The following is a 15,184-nucleotide window of genomic DNA, read 5'->3' as shown; positions in this document are numbered from 1 at the left end:
TTACATCCATTTTGGCAGCAAGCGTCAACTCCAGAATGTTCTGTCGGCTGGTTTACTTGAGGTCATGGAATCAGATTACTCTCACGGCAAGAGCGAGTGAGGGAGTAGGAAGCCACATTATGCATTTGGTACAACGTGTATTTCCACTTTCCGTGGTTGTCGTCTAGAAGTAACAAAAGCCTTAGAGGACGTGCTTTCCCCTGAGATGGGTGATGTCAAGATACCACCCTCAGATATGGGGCCCCTGGTGCTGTACAGGGTGGCCCATGTCAAGTTAAATATAGTCACAATTTGTGCTCCATTAAAGTTCCTAAATTGTCCCTAGGTGTGAATGCAAGAATGGTTGCTTGTCTATACGTCCTCTGTAATTCAATTAAAGTGTATTGCACGCTAAAGTCAAACATTATACCGAAAAAAACGACACATTAGAAGGAGCCCACGTACCAATAGTGCTAATTATACCACACTTTGAGAACCACTGATATATAGATATCTTTTTCTTTTTCCATACAAATGCTCAGCTCAATAAACTAGAAGTGTCAAAAGCTTAAATTAGGTAGGTAGTTCCATTTAAAAAGTAAACTCATAGTGAATTATTTCATGATTTTTTTTTCAAAATATATATGTGTAATTTTCATGAATATAGCTTACAGCAAAACTAAACTAGAAAAAAAAACTAGAATATTATGTAACAAACAATCAAGACACAATTGAGATGATTGGAATTTAGGAATTAGGCAGGAATTTGCCCTCTGAAAAGTATTTTCTCAAGTTTTTGATTTGAGTACTGAAATAAATTGACTTTTCTACCATATTGTAATTTATTGAGGTGTATGTGTGCTTTATTAAATATGGCTTTGTCTTTCAAAACAACAACAACAACAACAACAAAACTATAATTTTATACAGGACCAAACATCATTCACCTCAGATGCTTGTGCTTGTGATCTTAATCAAGAAGACCACCATTTTATTAATATTATTAAAACTGCAGCAGTTTTTCTGTCACGGGGTAGCCTGATAGGTTTGGCCTTGGCATTCTGTGCCCATAATAATTAGCCACTGGTTGAGCAACACACACAAAAAACAAATGCACAATGTTTTCCTATTCTGTCAGGTCCCATGAGCTTCATCAGTCCGTACATAAAACACTATGAGGGCCTATCATACGACAGGGAGGATCTCCACAGGAAGCACTTGCGAGCCCGCAGAGCTGCACAATCTCAGCGACACATACTGGATCTGGACTTCACTGCTTTTCACAGGTCTGGACTTCTACTAAAAAAAAATAAAAAACAGAGTACAGAATGGCCTCCACTTCTAATGTTACTCTATAGGATAAATTGGATTCCATGGTTTGCAACTTTTCCAGGACCAAAAAAATCTATATGTTTTCCATGCTGTTAAAGGCAAGAATCCTCGGCATGTCTTATGAAAGTTCAGGTTAGTGAACATCTTAAGGATTAGCTCCACTCCGCAAGTGTTTTACTTTATCTTTGGGATTTTTCTGATGTTACCTATGAAGGGTACGAGTGATGGCAAAGACGGCAATTTGTGACAACCAAAGAACTGGAACTGGAACTTGATACGATTTAGGAAAGACTCGCCTCTCTCCTGGAACAGGGGTGTGTGGACTTTTTATAGCCACTATCACTGTAAAGATACAAATGAAGTATACACACTGTTAAAGATTGTCAGCTCCTGTTTTGGTCCTGAATGTGGAGATGGGACAGGACCGCAGGCCACAAAATCCGGAAAAATCATTAACAATTTCACCTTTAACAGAAAGCTGTGATATAGCAGTTTTCAACATATAATATACATAAAATCAATGCATAATTGCTTATCTTATCATTACCTACGCTGTTGAATTGGTTTTAGCGTGTTTCATAAATTAAAGGTAAGGATGTGAAAGTTGCTCTTTTGCAGCCCTTGGAGATGGTTTGGACACTTCTGCTCTAAAGTTAACTTGGCTGTGTTATGCTTTTATATGAAGAAGGTCCCCACCCAAACACAAGCAGTAATCTCAGCGACTCTTCATCAAAGTTGAGGTTTAGTCCGTTTTGTTGTTTTCACATTCCACTCTTAACGCTAGTTATTTAGTTAAAAAATGTACATTGCCTACAGTTAATAAAGGTGTATTGATGACAGCACTTTTGAACAGGGAAGTGATTCTTTCAACTGCTACTTTAGATATCTAATTATTATTTTTAACTTTAGACTTTGCACTGTGGTTTTCTTATTTTTCACTGCTTGTCTGTTTCTTTTCTGTAGAACTTTCCGACTGCGTCTGAGACGAGATGCTGGGACATTCTCCAGCGACTTTAAGGTGGTCAGCGAGGATGGAGCCACAGCGGCTGACCTCTCCCACTTATATTCAGGGACACTGGAGGGTGACTTTGTGTGTGTGTGTGTGTGTGTGTGTGTGTGTGTATGTAGGTGCTCCCATGGAGCTAATGAGAATCGAGCTCACTGACCTTGTTGTATCTTTCAACCCCCTCTTGCAGGTGAACACGACTCAGCGTGTCATGGATCTGTGTTACAGGGTCAATTTGAAGGAAGCATACACACAAACAACGTTACTTATCACGTAGAAGCGGCTCACAGATACACCGTCACTGACCACCACTCCATCATCTATCGTGAGGATGACATGGGTAAGAAAATTATGCCCATGCAGTATATCAGAACATCAAACAGGAAGATTTGTGTTGCGTATTATTTGTCTCAGAAGTTGTTAAAAATATGTCAGCCCCTGTACTGTGTTCACACTCCTTTTAATATTTAATCTTGTTTTATGTTTTTACGTCGAGTTTCTCCTCCAACAACAATGTGCAGTACCAGAACACAAACATTATATAGTCTGTTATAAAACCCAATACAATACATGTTCATCTCGCGAGTAGGCAACATAGATCAACAGAATTGCCTGGTCAAGGCATGTACTTGTGTGGGTGCTTGTTGCTAGACAGAACTTGTGGGGCCCAATCATTTGTGCCCCAAAGTCCAATTAAAAAAGAAAAAAAAGACAAATGTGTTTTTCAATAGGAGAAATACCACTCAATAATATTGTACTTCAACTAGAAAAATATTTCGTAATTAAATCGAATGGATAGAATAAACATCCCCCCCCCCTATAATGGTCAGATGCCCGTCTTTATTGAGTGCATGTGTGTTACTTTGTGTGATCTTTCTCAGTGTGATGTTCTTTTTCCAAGAAAGCGTCCCAAATTCCCAGAATGTTTGACTGGGAGCACACGTAGCCTTGCTTCATATCCTGTCAGACAAAACCTTGACTTTGATATAGCAATGCAAAATGACAACAGCCTGCGCATTCATCTTCAGGTCAGGTTATTTCGCAGGAAGCGCTTAACAATCTCACACGAGATGTTTCGATACAACAATCGACGGTCCCGTTCTGAGTTTAAATTTGGACACAAGGGGGGGAGGCATCATGCGTCTGGTACAACGTGTATTTCCACTTTCTGTGTATGTCGTCTGGGAGTAACAAAGGCCTGAGAGGACGTGATCTCCCCTGAGATGGGCGATGTCACGATGTCACCCTCAGATTTGAGACTCCTAGCGCTGTACAGGGTGGTCCATGTTGCGCTAAATACAGTCATAAATTCAAATTTGTTTCACCACTGCAATGCGGTGACCGACTGGTTAGCACATCTGCCTCACTGTTCTGAGGTTCGGGAATCGAATCTCTGCTCCGACCCTCCTGCGTGGAGTTTGTATGTTCTTGCTGTATTTGTGTATATAAGCTCCATTAAAGACGCTAAACTTTAGAGTCTAAAGTGTCCATAGGTGTGAATGTAAGAATGGTTGTTTGTCTACATCCTTAAAATCAAAACATATTCCGCATCAAGATTTTAACACAATTTGAAAATTTCATTCCGTGGTTCTTTTACGTACCACTAACGAAAATTGTACTTGTACCACACTTTGAGAACCACTGATTCAAATAAAGAAATACTTTTCTTTTTCTTTTTCCAGACCAATGTTTATGTACGTTCTTTAAAATGTGATATGACTGTCCTATTGCTTAAAGTCAATACTTTATTTCATTAAATTTTAATGAATTATGTTTGGTCCTTTAAAGGAGCGAACATAGTTCACCTCAGATGTTTGTGGTTGTGATCTTTATCAAGAAGACACAGCACTGAGCTGCTTGTATATGTTTTGGGACCCCATGAATGCTTGGCTATTTATTAATCCCAACATTAGAGTTCAATATCAATATTTTAAAAATTGTGCAGCCAACTTTCTGTCATGGGGTAGCCTGATTCCTTTGGCCTCACTTTTTTGCTACTGTACTGTATCTCATTTTCAGTCACTCTCTCGGGTCTAAATTTGGATGTGGGTGAGCCAAAGCAGTTAACTATTAGCTCCAATTAGCTATAAATCATTTGCAGATATTTGTCTTTTCATAACTGTTGCCCAGCCACTTTGGACAAGCCAATGAGTTAAGACATATGTCTATGAAAGATGGCTGAACTCTGTTGGTTTTTCCAATGGAGCTAATGATACAGTATTGCAGCTGGACTTCCAAGTTGCATTTGTGGAATTCCTGGAAAGCACAGTTGTTCGGGGTCTCAGAATGTGCACTAGGTTTTAATCGGACCAGATAAAGCGAGTCATTGTACAGCTCTAGTGCAAATGAGTCCAAAATTGTACCTCTTTAGTTTTGGAACCCAAATCCAAGTGAGAAAATATGAGTATAGTACAACCTTCTGTAAATACCTTAGTTCTCCTGCCCTGTACAGAGCTGATTTCTGCTTTGTGGTTGGCCGAGGTGGAGTTTCGTTGAGTGGTGTGTTTTCTCGCTGCCACTCTCTCGTCCATGTGTCTCGGCCTTGAACTTCTTATGGATCACCGGTTAATTGACAAAACATCGCCTGCTTCGGTTCTCTAATGCGACTGCAAACAACATGTGAGAGTGATTTAAGGTCATGTGACTCAACAGCATGTAGGGGAATTTAGAACCATTTGTCTTGACTGAATGCTGCAGGGAAGATTTGTTGTTGTATGAGCAGATGCTTAGACATTCTGTGCTAATTCTACACCACCATTAATTACTTTTGTAACACAACCTACTACATTTTTTTTTTAGTGTTGGACACAGTTTTGAATGATTTGGGCTGTGCAACATGATTTAGAAATTTGTGGAAATGCAATGACTCCCATGTGAGCAAGGATTATTGCAGCAGTGGATGAAGAACGCTGTCCCAAAGCTGTCCCACTGAAATCAAACCTATCACCCCACTTTCTACAGAAAGCCCACTGGGAAGGCCACATTTCCAAACCTGTCTGCAGTATTTGTACAGTGTCTGACAGCATGAGTGAGATAGTTTTATTTTTTAAGACTTAAAAAATTATACTGGCAGAGATATGTCTTTGCAGACAAAGGCAATTTAGGGACTGTTTCCCAATATGACATCTGGCACAATGGCCCAACTGCTGTGGTGTGGTGGTTAAAAATGCACCCAGTAACCATAGGGTTGCAAAATAAGTTCTGACCGTCTTTCTTCTAATTGTAATGACATTTTGGACAATCCAAAGCTACAAACTTTGTTGGAGCAAAATTTTCCCCATAACACTTAAGCACTGATTCACTGGTCCATGTTAATTTCTAAAACATTCATTGGCAAGACCCCACCCTATCGTCACTCTCTGCTCACCATGCATACCACCGCCCGCACTCTCTGTTCCAGCAGTTTTATTAACCTCTTCGTTCCCAAAGTCCGCACTACTTTTAGTTAATCCTTACAATTTTCTGGTCCAAACGACTGGAACACTTTGCAACAAATCATAAAACCCACCTCATACATCCCAATATCATCGTTTAAAAAGTTAGTGAGGGATACTGTACATGAATGCCACATGTGATTTTAGCCTGTCAATGAACCTTTTATTTGCAATATGCTAAGATGTACTGGAATGTATTATGTAAATATATATTGTCACTATCACATATTTACAGTTTGTTCTTTGTTTGACTCTGCTGTCTGCAGCCAGGTCAACACTTCTAATGGGAATCTGTTTTAAATGGTATTACCTGGATAAATTGGATAAATAATGCTTTTATATATATATATATATATATATATATATATATATATATATATATATATATATATATATATATATATATATATAATTATTTTTATTTTTTTTTTACAAAATTTAATGTTCAACTATCTATGCCGGTGATATTTTGTAACAGGAAAAAAAAAAAACTATGTAATGCTCTTCCATTAGCTGGTAGAAGGTACAATAAACCTGTGTCTACTTTTTGTAACTTTTTTTTCGTGGTGTGCCCTGAACTATTTTTCTATTGTAAAATATGTGCCTTGGCTCAGTAAAGTTGGGAAACACTGGACTATAATATGCTTGGATGAGCGCTGCGTGGAAGAACCCGCAAAGAACCTTGACATCAACCCCATCGAATACCTCTGTAATGAACCAGAACGGTTACCAAAAATCGAGTGGACAAAGTGGACCAAAAATTCCCACAGGCATACATCTTGTATAAAGTTTTCCAGAAGAGTGGAAGCAGTTATCGTTAAGAAGGGACGACAACAACATTAACCCAACACTTCCTGTATGTTTAATGACCAGGTGTCTCACGATCGCGTGGGTACAATGTGTAAGAGCCAAAGGAAGAAGCTTGTCTCCAAGTCCATTTCCAGCCAGATAAACTATAGAGATAATCTGTTGTCGCTCCCACAACCGCAGTACAAGCACGTCCTATGTACAACAGGCCCTCTTCCGGTAATTCTTGGCTGCACCTGGCCAAAGCAGAGACAACCTTGATGACTCCAGGAAGGAACTTGGATTAGGCAATTGGTCCACAGTCACATTTTATGTTTATTTCCTGTCCAATTTGCTTCAATGAATTCCAATGTTTGTGCGGTGAACAACTTTCAGCATAATGGATATAAGAAGTCCACACACCCCTGTTCAAATTCCTGTTTTTGTTGGAAAAAATGAGACCAAGATAAATAATTATCCACTCAATTGGAAAAAAAAAGGAATCTAGTTGCAAAAGTGTGCACACCCTCTTATAACTGGAGATGTGGCTGTGTTCAGAATTGACCAATAACATTCAAACTCCTGTCAAGGGGGAGTCAGCATACACCTGCCACCATTTGAAGTGCCTCGATTAACCCAAAATAAAGTTCATAAATAATGTTTGGCCGTAAATCCAAAGTGTATGTTTGGTGAAAGCACAACACTGCTCATCATCAAAAGAACACCATACCTACAATGAAGCATGCTGGTGGTAGAATCACAATTAGGAGCTTTTTTTTTGGAACTGGGGCCTCAATCAAGGTGAAGGGACTCATGAACATTTTCAAAGACCGGTGTGTGTTCATGCAAAACCTTCAGGCTTCTGCTAAAAAGCAAATATAATGTATGTCAGGAAAAGCCTACCAGAAAATCTGAACTTTATGTGAGGTTAATTAGACACTTTAAATAGTGGCAGTTGTGTGCTAACTTCTATTTAACATGAGTTTGAATATGATTGGTTACACAGCCACATCGCCAGTTATAAGAAGGTGTGCGCACGTGTGCAACCTACCTATCTATCTCAGTTAGTATTTATTTGTATTTCCCCTCTCAAAAAGATTCCTTTTTTTCCAATTGAGTTGTAGAGGTTTTAAGTCACATTAATGGTGGAAAGAGTTTTGAAATTATTTATCGCGGTCTCATTTTTTACAGCACAAAAAAATTGGCTTTTGAACAGGGGTGTGTAGACTTTTTCTAGCCACTGTAAGTATATTGACTCATGACAAACAACAAAGTGCGAACTGTGGTAAAAGTGAAATTAATTTTGTATCCCAATGACCTGTGCTTGTTTTTTTTTGTTTGTTTGTTTTTTGTAGTCTTACCCACAAGAGGGACTAGACCGGATTCTGGATCTTGTGGTTCAGATCATCTAAACGCGCTTGCCCAAAGCCTAAAAACTGATGATCAGGTAGGAATGTCCTAACCTGGTACCTCTGTACACACAGTCAAACATCACAATTTCAACCAAAACCTTCTGGAAAAATAAGCTTCAAAAGACTTCAAAAGACCATTATCACGTGTGACAAATCTCTTGAGACTTGAGGATTAACTCCCAAAGTCTGCTTTGCTTTTTCTTTGGCTTTTTTCCTGATGCCACCACGGAAGTGTACCAGTATTGGCAACAAGGGAACGTGTCACCATAAAACAGGAAATGGACCTTTCTGAAAGTGTCTGACTACTTTGATTAAACTTCACGAGGCTTTGTGGCAGAACTTTGATTGTGTGGTTACAAAAATGCCAGTAGAAGTCAATGTGATCTACAACGTACTAATTAATATTCCCAAAGGGTAACTATATCTTATTGTTCATCAACTAGTGAAGTGTCCCTGGTGTCCGTTATCAACAATGGCTTTCAGAACATTTAGAGGTATCCATTTTTAGCAACATGCCTGCCTGTACAGATCATTTCCAGTCTCTGGGCCTTGTGAAATGGTCCGAGCAGATGTTGTTTCTGTAGGAGAGTTCAAGTTGTCTTCTGTCGCCACAAGTTCCCCATGTGATCCTTCGTCTCGGCGTCCCACAGGAGGCGGTAACGAGTCGTGCGAGGAGAATGGCGGACGAGGCTAAAACTAGCTGCTTGCTGCACCTCACCGCTGACCACCGCTACTTCAACAAGTTTAAGTCTGTAGAGGTTGTTGTGGCTCAGGTGAGCTTCACATACCTTTTATCTTTCGCTGCTCTTAATGAAGTTAAATGCCTCGCTTGACTTTAATATTTCAGATAGATTAAACTAATCTGAATCACTAATGCAGCCAGATTTAATCTCTAATCTCCTAAATTCACAGTGATGAATTATGATACAGTCTGATTTTGGACAACTTCTAATGAATGTTATTGTGCTATACCCTACAGCAAAGTTTATTTGTTTGTGTACTTAACAATGTAAAGGACAACCAGTTACCGAATTTTACTTCTTACATTTTTGATTTAGCATTGCGAAAATGTGTCTTGAAGCAAGATATTCAAATGTTGGCCCTACTGTGAAGTCATAGTGGGGCCAATTTAAATCATACCGCGCTCGCACAAGCTTTCATCACCCATGATTTGACAGCTCGGGTGAGTTCACTATGTACTCTGGCTTCCGCCAACATAAAACAAATAAAATGCATGTTAGGTTGAGTGAATGGTTGTTTGTCTATGTGCCCTGCGATTGGCTGGCGACAAGTCCAGGGTGTACCCCACCTCTCGCCAAAATCAGCTGGAATAGGCTCCAGTTTACCCTTAACTCTAATGAGGATAAGCGCTGTAGAAAATGATGTCCTTAGGTCATAATGAAGCTAAGTACTACATTTAATTAAAGTCCATCCACAACATTGCGATATATTTGAGTCACAAATATAAGCTAGATCCAGATTCCTGTCCAATCCGATCACAATTTTTTAAGTTATGTCAGTCTTTTAGCTCATATACAAATCATGATGAAGTGATCCTTGGGTCATGCAGAATCTACTCACCAAAGTTGAGTTGTCAAAATCTGTTCTGTACAAAACTGGTCTGAATGCAGATTCTAATTCCAGGATCAAAATCATTTGTGTTATGCCCTTGTTCCAATAATGTTCCATATTCAGATCATGATCAAAGGTTAATCAACTATTTTTTTTACTCATACTGCAGCTACTCAGCAAATTTTACAGATTTTTTTTGTTTTGTTTTAGTTTTGCTATGTTGCAAACAACAACAACAACAACACACGATTGTTGTGTTGCTGCTGCATGGCTGAAATAACTATCAGGGCATGCAAAGCTCTACACGCAGCTGACATGGCATTGCACACAGCACGCTGTGCATGATGTATGATGTTATGACATCAAAAGTTTCAAAACACATTGTGAGTCGTCAACATAGAATGGAAACACATCATACTACCTCACAATTTGTGGTATTTGTCAGGCAAGTTGGTCTTTAGTTGGTATTCCCTCCCTCCCTCTGTGCTGTCTGTCCTCGCATCACTTCAGCTGACCTCCTTTGCATTCTTTCCACACCAAGCAATCAAACACACAGCCGTGTTGTCCTTGGTTTCCAGCCAGACTTTTGCAAGGTGGACTATGAAAATACACTGTAAGTGATGCCATCACATGATCTGTAGGTGTAAATAGACAGAAAGTTGTTGTCAATCGCTGCTGCCCCGCTTTCACCATCTCCTATGTCCTAGGTGTCAATATTTACAAATAAAATTTCCCCGCTGGCTCAAGGTTTTTTTTTGTTTTTGTTTTTTTTTTGGTGTGTGTTCAACCCCCGACGTACATACACCCGGGCCATCGCACGTGAAGGCTTTTCACGTGTGTCTTTAAGTGTGTGACCGCTGTGGAAAGCATCCTGCGGGCTAACAGTGCCATGTACTATTTACCTGAATTTTATTATTCATTCAAAAGTTGGCCACGGGCCTTTTGAATTGAAAAAGGCCAGTGTATGCTCCACTCACTGCCTAGTCCTTTAAGTAAAGAGGTTATTATAGAACATTTGATTTTGGTTACCACCAGAGTGAAACCTCCAGTTGAATACAAATCTTTCCTTGATTCTGTTTACTTGTTGTTCTAAATTCAGTTTTTCCCATTATGTCATTCTCTACCAGCCGTTTCCAAAGCAGTTTCCCATATTGCCAGCTGTTTTAAAGCATTTTGACTGATATTTCAAAGACCCACCGAATATTGTGTTCTGTGACGATCAGCAGTAAACTCGAGTTGGTTTGAGCAAAAAACACGGACTTTTGAGCAAAAAGAGGAAAATAAGCTTTTTGTGCAAAACTATTTCAAGCAGAACAGTGTTTTTTGCTTTTATATTACCTCTAACTATAAAAACAAGAAAACAAGACAGAGAAAAGACTTGAGGGCAAAATAATAATTCATTTATAGATATCCAACTGTAAAACGAGCGAAGCTGACTCATCGCATTGGCTCGAGTTGAACGTCTATGACTTTTTTTTACATGGCATTCTCGACACACACTTTCTCCTAACTACCGTGACAAATACTCAAATTCTACCATACATATAAATACTCTGTTCGAGTGTGAGATGCGAACTTGTCCGACTTCCAACATGTTAGCATTTCTCTCCCTCATCAACATGACTAGCTGAGATTTACCCTCTAATCTCTTTTTTTTTCAACTAAAAAGCTGTACTGATCTAAAATGCAAAGCAATGCAATGCAGCCTAAATTTCACAGACAAACTGGGAAAGACCATTTTCCATGCCTACCCATTGAAAAATGACAAATATATACATCAGTGGCAGTTGGATTCCAGTAGACAAATATAAACGTCTACGGCAGTGAGCTAATTAACACGTGAATGTCTTTCTGGCAGCATGAAAACACATTATGAGATTTGTATGTGCTTTTTTTATATGTACAGTGAACACCGACCTAATTTTTTTTTGGGGGGGGGGAGGGGGGACCTATCCTCTTTTTTCTACTGAAAAGTGATGGTTGCTGTTTTTGTGTTCAGACCAAAGCTCGATTGTTCCCAGATAAGAATTTTCAATTGAACATTTTTGGTGGTGAAATTGAAAATAATACAAACTACAAACGAACACTTCTGAAAAGTATAAAAACTATAATGATATGTTGTTAAAAAATAGAGAATGCTTTTTTTCTAATTACAGCTTTTTCATTAGCTCTCTTTAAATTGTGACCCAAAGTGAGCTATAAGTCTTAATATTTTCTGGCATAATAGTGTGGTTTGTTCCCAGGTGGCCTCCTACATGCGAGCTGTCAATGACATATACGACAAAGTGGAGTTCGATGGAATAAAGCTGATCAACTTTAAAGTCAAATCGCTCACTGTAAGAAGCTACACAACTGTCCATCCGCCAATCTGCTGGTTTAATACATAACTCACGTGAATGCTGCATGATGAGGAATAAGAGACTCAGTCATATTAGGTATTGTCTCTTCTTCTATACTCTTCAGGTAATGACTGTGGAGAACAAAACAGATCCTCTGAATCCTCTCTACATCGGGCCAGAGAAGCTGCTGAGTCTTTACTCGGAAAATAACTGGGGCAACTTTTGCCTGTCGTACCTGCTCACCAACCGAGACTACAGCGGAGTGCTGGGACTCGCCTGGGAGGGAAAAGCTGGTAAGTTGGAACACACTCAATGGGTGATCTACACAGAACAGTTGCTGTTATATTGTGTTTTTGTTCGGTATTGATGGTTTCTATAAAGGCTTTTACGCTTTTACTACCACCGTGGTAGTAAAAGATGGAGTAAGTTTCAGTTGCACGACCTGCCACTGGATTCATGTGCTCAACATGTAAACCATCCTCGCAACAAGTCAGTTTACTAGCAAAATGCTTTTGAAGCTGATTTATTTATTGTTTAATTTATATTGTGACTTTAACCCATTCAACATTTGAACCTTAGACCATATTGCTCCACCTATTTTAAATCACCTTGTATTTCATTATTTTTCATGATACACTTTTCTTTGCCGATTGGCTGGGAGAAACTAGATTGTTTTACAGCTTCATTGTGAGGTCACCAGGGTCCAGTTTTAGCACACACAAGTGATTCATATGGTTTCTTGTTTGATAAAAATTTAAACTGCTCAGTTGAGAATTGTTGTTTTGCGTCCAATGTTTCTGATACATACTGAATCTCAGTGCAAGTCACAATGTGTTTGCTTCTCTTGGAGAGGAAGTTGCCATGCCCCAACATGTACTACCACATCCATTTATGCATCATGACATGATGTATTATTATATTATGATCATTTCTCATTGAGATCAATTACAAATACGTTATCACTCAACACCAGGAAATTAAAATTCCAGCCTGACAGAAGAGATGAAGGCAGCAAGCAAAAACGTGAAGAAGATTTGTGTCCCGACTCTCACCAAAATATTTGACTTGAAAGGTGAAATAATATTTGTTCACTCTGCTTTGTCCATTGTTTGAATCTCTGCATGGTGCACCATTGATTCATTGCTTATATGACTTCTTGGACTCCCTGGTCATGACCAACATGACCTGGTCAACACACACCATACAACCAGGAGTGTTGGATGGAATTTATATGGAGTTGTAATAAAGTCACACAGGTGCCAGAATCCTTAATTCAGTCTTGTTCTGCAGGCAGTGTTTTGGTTTTGGGGGAACACAAACAAAACGTAAGTGAACTCCTCAATTAACTAGCCTTTTCTTATTTGCATATAAAATGCCTCAACATGTTTCCGGGGGATATGCTACTGAAATTGTAGTTGGTGAAGAATACCTCACAAACAGTATTTGTTACTGTGTGCAATCACTATAACTGCTATACTGTCCTGCTGACAGGACACAACATTATGACAAATTAATAACATTCAATGCAAGATCCTGTATCAAAAATACATCATACTGCCAATATTTTTTTCTATATACTGTATATTACAGCTTTTTACCCAATAATATTACACATTTATCTCAGTGTAAGTAATAAAACAAAATAAAAACAGCAAAATAAACTTTTACAACTTTTACATTAAACATTTTTATTTTAATTTGTTAAATAATTGGTTAATAATTATAAATACATTATTAATTTATACATAATAAAATGTTAAAAATATAAATCATTAAGGTATGTTTTAAAATGTGTTTTAATGTGTCATAAATAAATAAAAAAACACAAAAATATTAAGTATAAATATTTATGTAATCTATGAATTTAATATTTAAAAATATACTATTTGTCATATTTTACATAGACATTTTTAACTCTTCTTTAAAAAAAATAAAATAAATCTCATCTACAAATAACCTGGCCCAATTTCATGAATCAAATGTCACCCTTGAGCAAAAAACTTTGCCAACCCTTTTCGAAAGTAATGGTGGTCATTATTATTTTTGCATTTCTTTGCAACGTACAATTAGAATAACAAAGTTAAGTACACTAGCTGCTTCTAAAATGGCTTAGGGAGTACTTAAAACGAAGTTCGAGATCTGAATTTAATGCATGGGGGTAGAAATACAAAATTCTATATTAAACTACTACTAAGAAAACCTTAGATGAAAGACGATTTTTAAGTTCAGGTTCATATTTTGTATTCTTCCTATGTGGTATAATTGTTGTGCAGCAGGAAGTTAGAGAACTGAGGGAATTGTGTCGATAAGAGGATACTTCCTGCCTGTTTGTCATTGGCTAACCTAAGGGGGGGTGAGTGCAGACTGCCACAATGACGTGATTAGGCACCAATGAACCTTTGACACACGAACACACCACCACTACTGACACCACCCCCAGACGTCTTAGAGGCTACATTCCACAGTGTGATCGCCATGGTGACGTCTCACGTGAGCAGCACAAATTTATGGCCAATGGGATTGTTGCGACTTCTGAGCACCATGTGACCGGTCACTGAGTTTTTTAATGTTAATCACATTTGACCACAGACGACTGAATCGCTCGGGATCTCGCAAACTTACTTCCACTGGTTCCTTGCTGGTGCTGGCTCAGATGAGCCTCTGAAACCCCCGCACACACACATGCAGACACACTCGCATGTGCACTACCCCCATCGATGACATAAGACTCCTCCTCTAGTTAAGTTTCATATGTCAATGGGAGTTTGGGGGTTGGGACCCCAGTAAAATTCCACCTTCCCTTCAACTGATACCAATATTCTACAAATGTTTGGTGGTGCCTAAATGGGCAATTGCCTTGAATAGCTTTTTTTTTTTTTTTTAAACATGGGAAATTCTTTCTTTGTTGTAACAAAGCCTCTTGGCAATGCCCTCGGAAAGAAAATTTGTTAGGAACACACATAAGCAGCAGAGCAGAGTATGTGGCTTGTGCCTACAAATTATTTTTACCGACTCTTATCTGTCAATCGCAAACAGTTTTTTTGTTGTTTTTTTTTGCTGTTGCCATTGACTTTCGTTTGGTGTTTGGTGGATTGGATAATTAAAGCCCGAATAAACAAAACTTTTCAATGCATGTTAACGACTGTGGTTTTTCATTCCAAAAGAGTGAGACCATTGGTACGTGCCGCCTATTTAGAGGATAAATTTACACACCAACACTCAGGTTAGAGCTGTCCTATCAAGCCTATGTGTATGAAATGATGAAACCTGCTCGGATAAGAGGTGAAACGTGACAACCAAAGACAACCAGAAGAGTCCAGTTCT

General features: G+C 38.7%; 1 protein-coding gene and 1 long non-coding RNA gene across 7 annotated transcripts in view; one reads left to right on the top strand and one right to left on the bottom strand.

Moving 5' to 3' along the window:
• The window catches only part of si:ch1073-396h14.1 (disintegrin and metalloproteinase domain-containing protein 10), a 31,798-nt gene that overhangs the window by 1,499 nt on the left and 15,115 nt on the right, over positions 1–15,184 (top strand). For 2 of the 4 annotated variants that reach the window (XM_061780727.1, XM_061780728.1), the window contains exons 2-8: positions 1,118–1,265; positions 2,275–2,393; positions 2,508–2,657; positions 7,893–7,984; positions 8,600–8,722; positions 11,765–11,857; positions 11,985–12,153. In XM_061780727.1, the coding sequence (XP_061636711.1) occupies positions 1,118–1,265; positions 2,275–2,393; positions 2,508–2,657; positions 7,893–7,984; positions 8,600–8,722; positions 11,765–11,857; positions 11,985–12,153 (894 nt within the window). Of the gene's footprint in view, positions 1–1,117; positions 1,266–1,285; positions 1,444–1,525; positions 1,626–2,274; positions 2,404–2,507; positions 2,658–7,892; positions 7,985–8,599; positions 8,723–11,764; positions 11,858–11,984; positions 12,154–15,184 lie in introns of those variants that run through there. The other 2 variants (XM_061780731.1, XM_061780730.1) reach the window with 2 other exon arrangements.
• On the bottom strand, positions 936–14,704 carry LOC133481410 (uncharacterized). Of its 3 annotated transcripts, none has more exons than XR_009789550.1 (6): positions 14,483–14,704; positions 9,943–10,156; positions 4,747–4,923; positions 2,478–2,534; positions 1,518–1,653; positions 936–1,278 (listed from the first exon to the last, which is right to left on the bottom strand). It is a non-coding gene; the product is annotated as an uncharacterized LOC133481410 (long non-coding RNA). The 3 variants fall into 3 exon arrangements; XR_009789548.1 differs by having other exon boundaries at positions 936–1,275; XR_009789549.1 differs by lacking the exon at positions 1,518–1,653.

The sequence above is a fragment of the Phyllopteryx taeniolatus genome, chromosome 7 (genome assembly GCF_024500385.1).
Source record: "Phyllopteryx taeniolatus isolate TA_2022b chromosome 7, UOR_Ptae_1.2, whole genome shotgun sequence".
In the NCBI taxonomy this organism is placed as follows: Eukaryota; Metazoa; Chordata; class Actinopteri; order Syngnathiformes; family Syngnathidae; genus Phyllopteryx; species Phyllopteryx taeniolatus.
The sequence above is the reverse complement of the archived record's forward strand: the minus strand, read 5'-3'. Positions and strand labels throughout refer to the sequence as shown.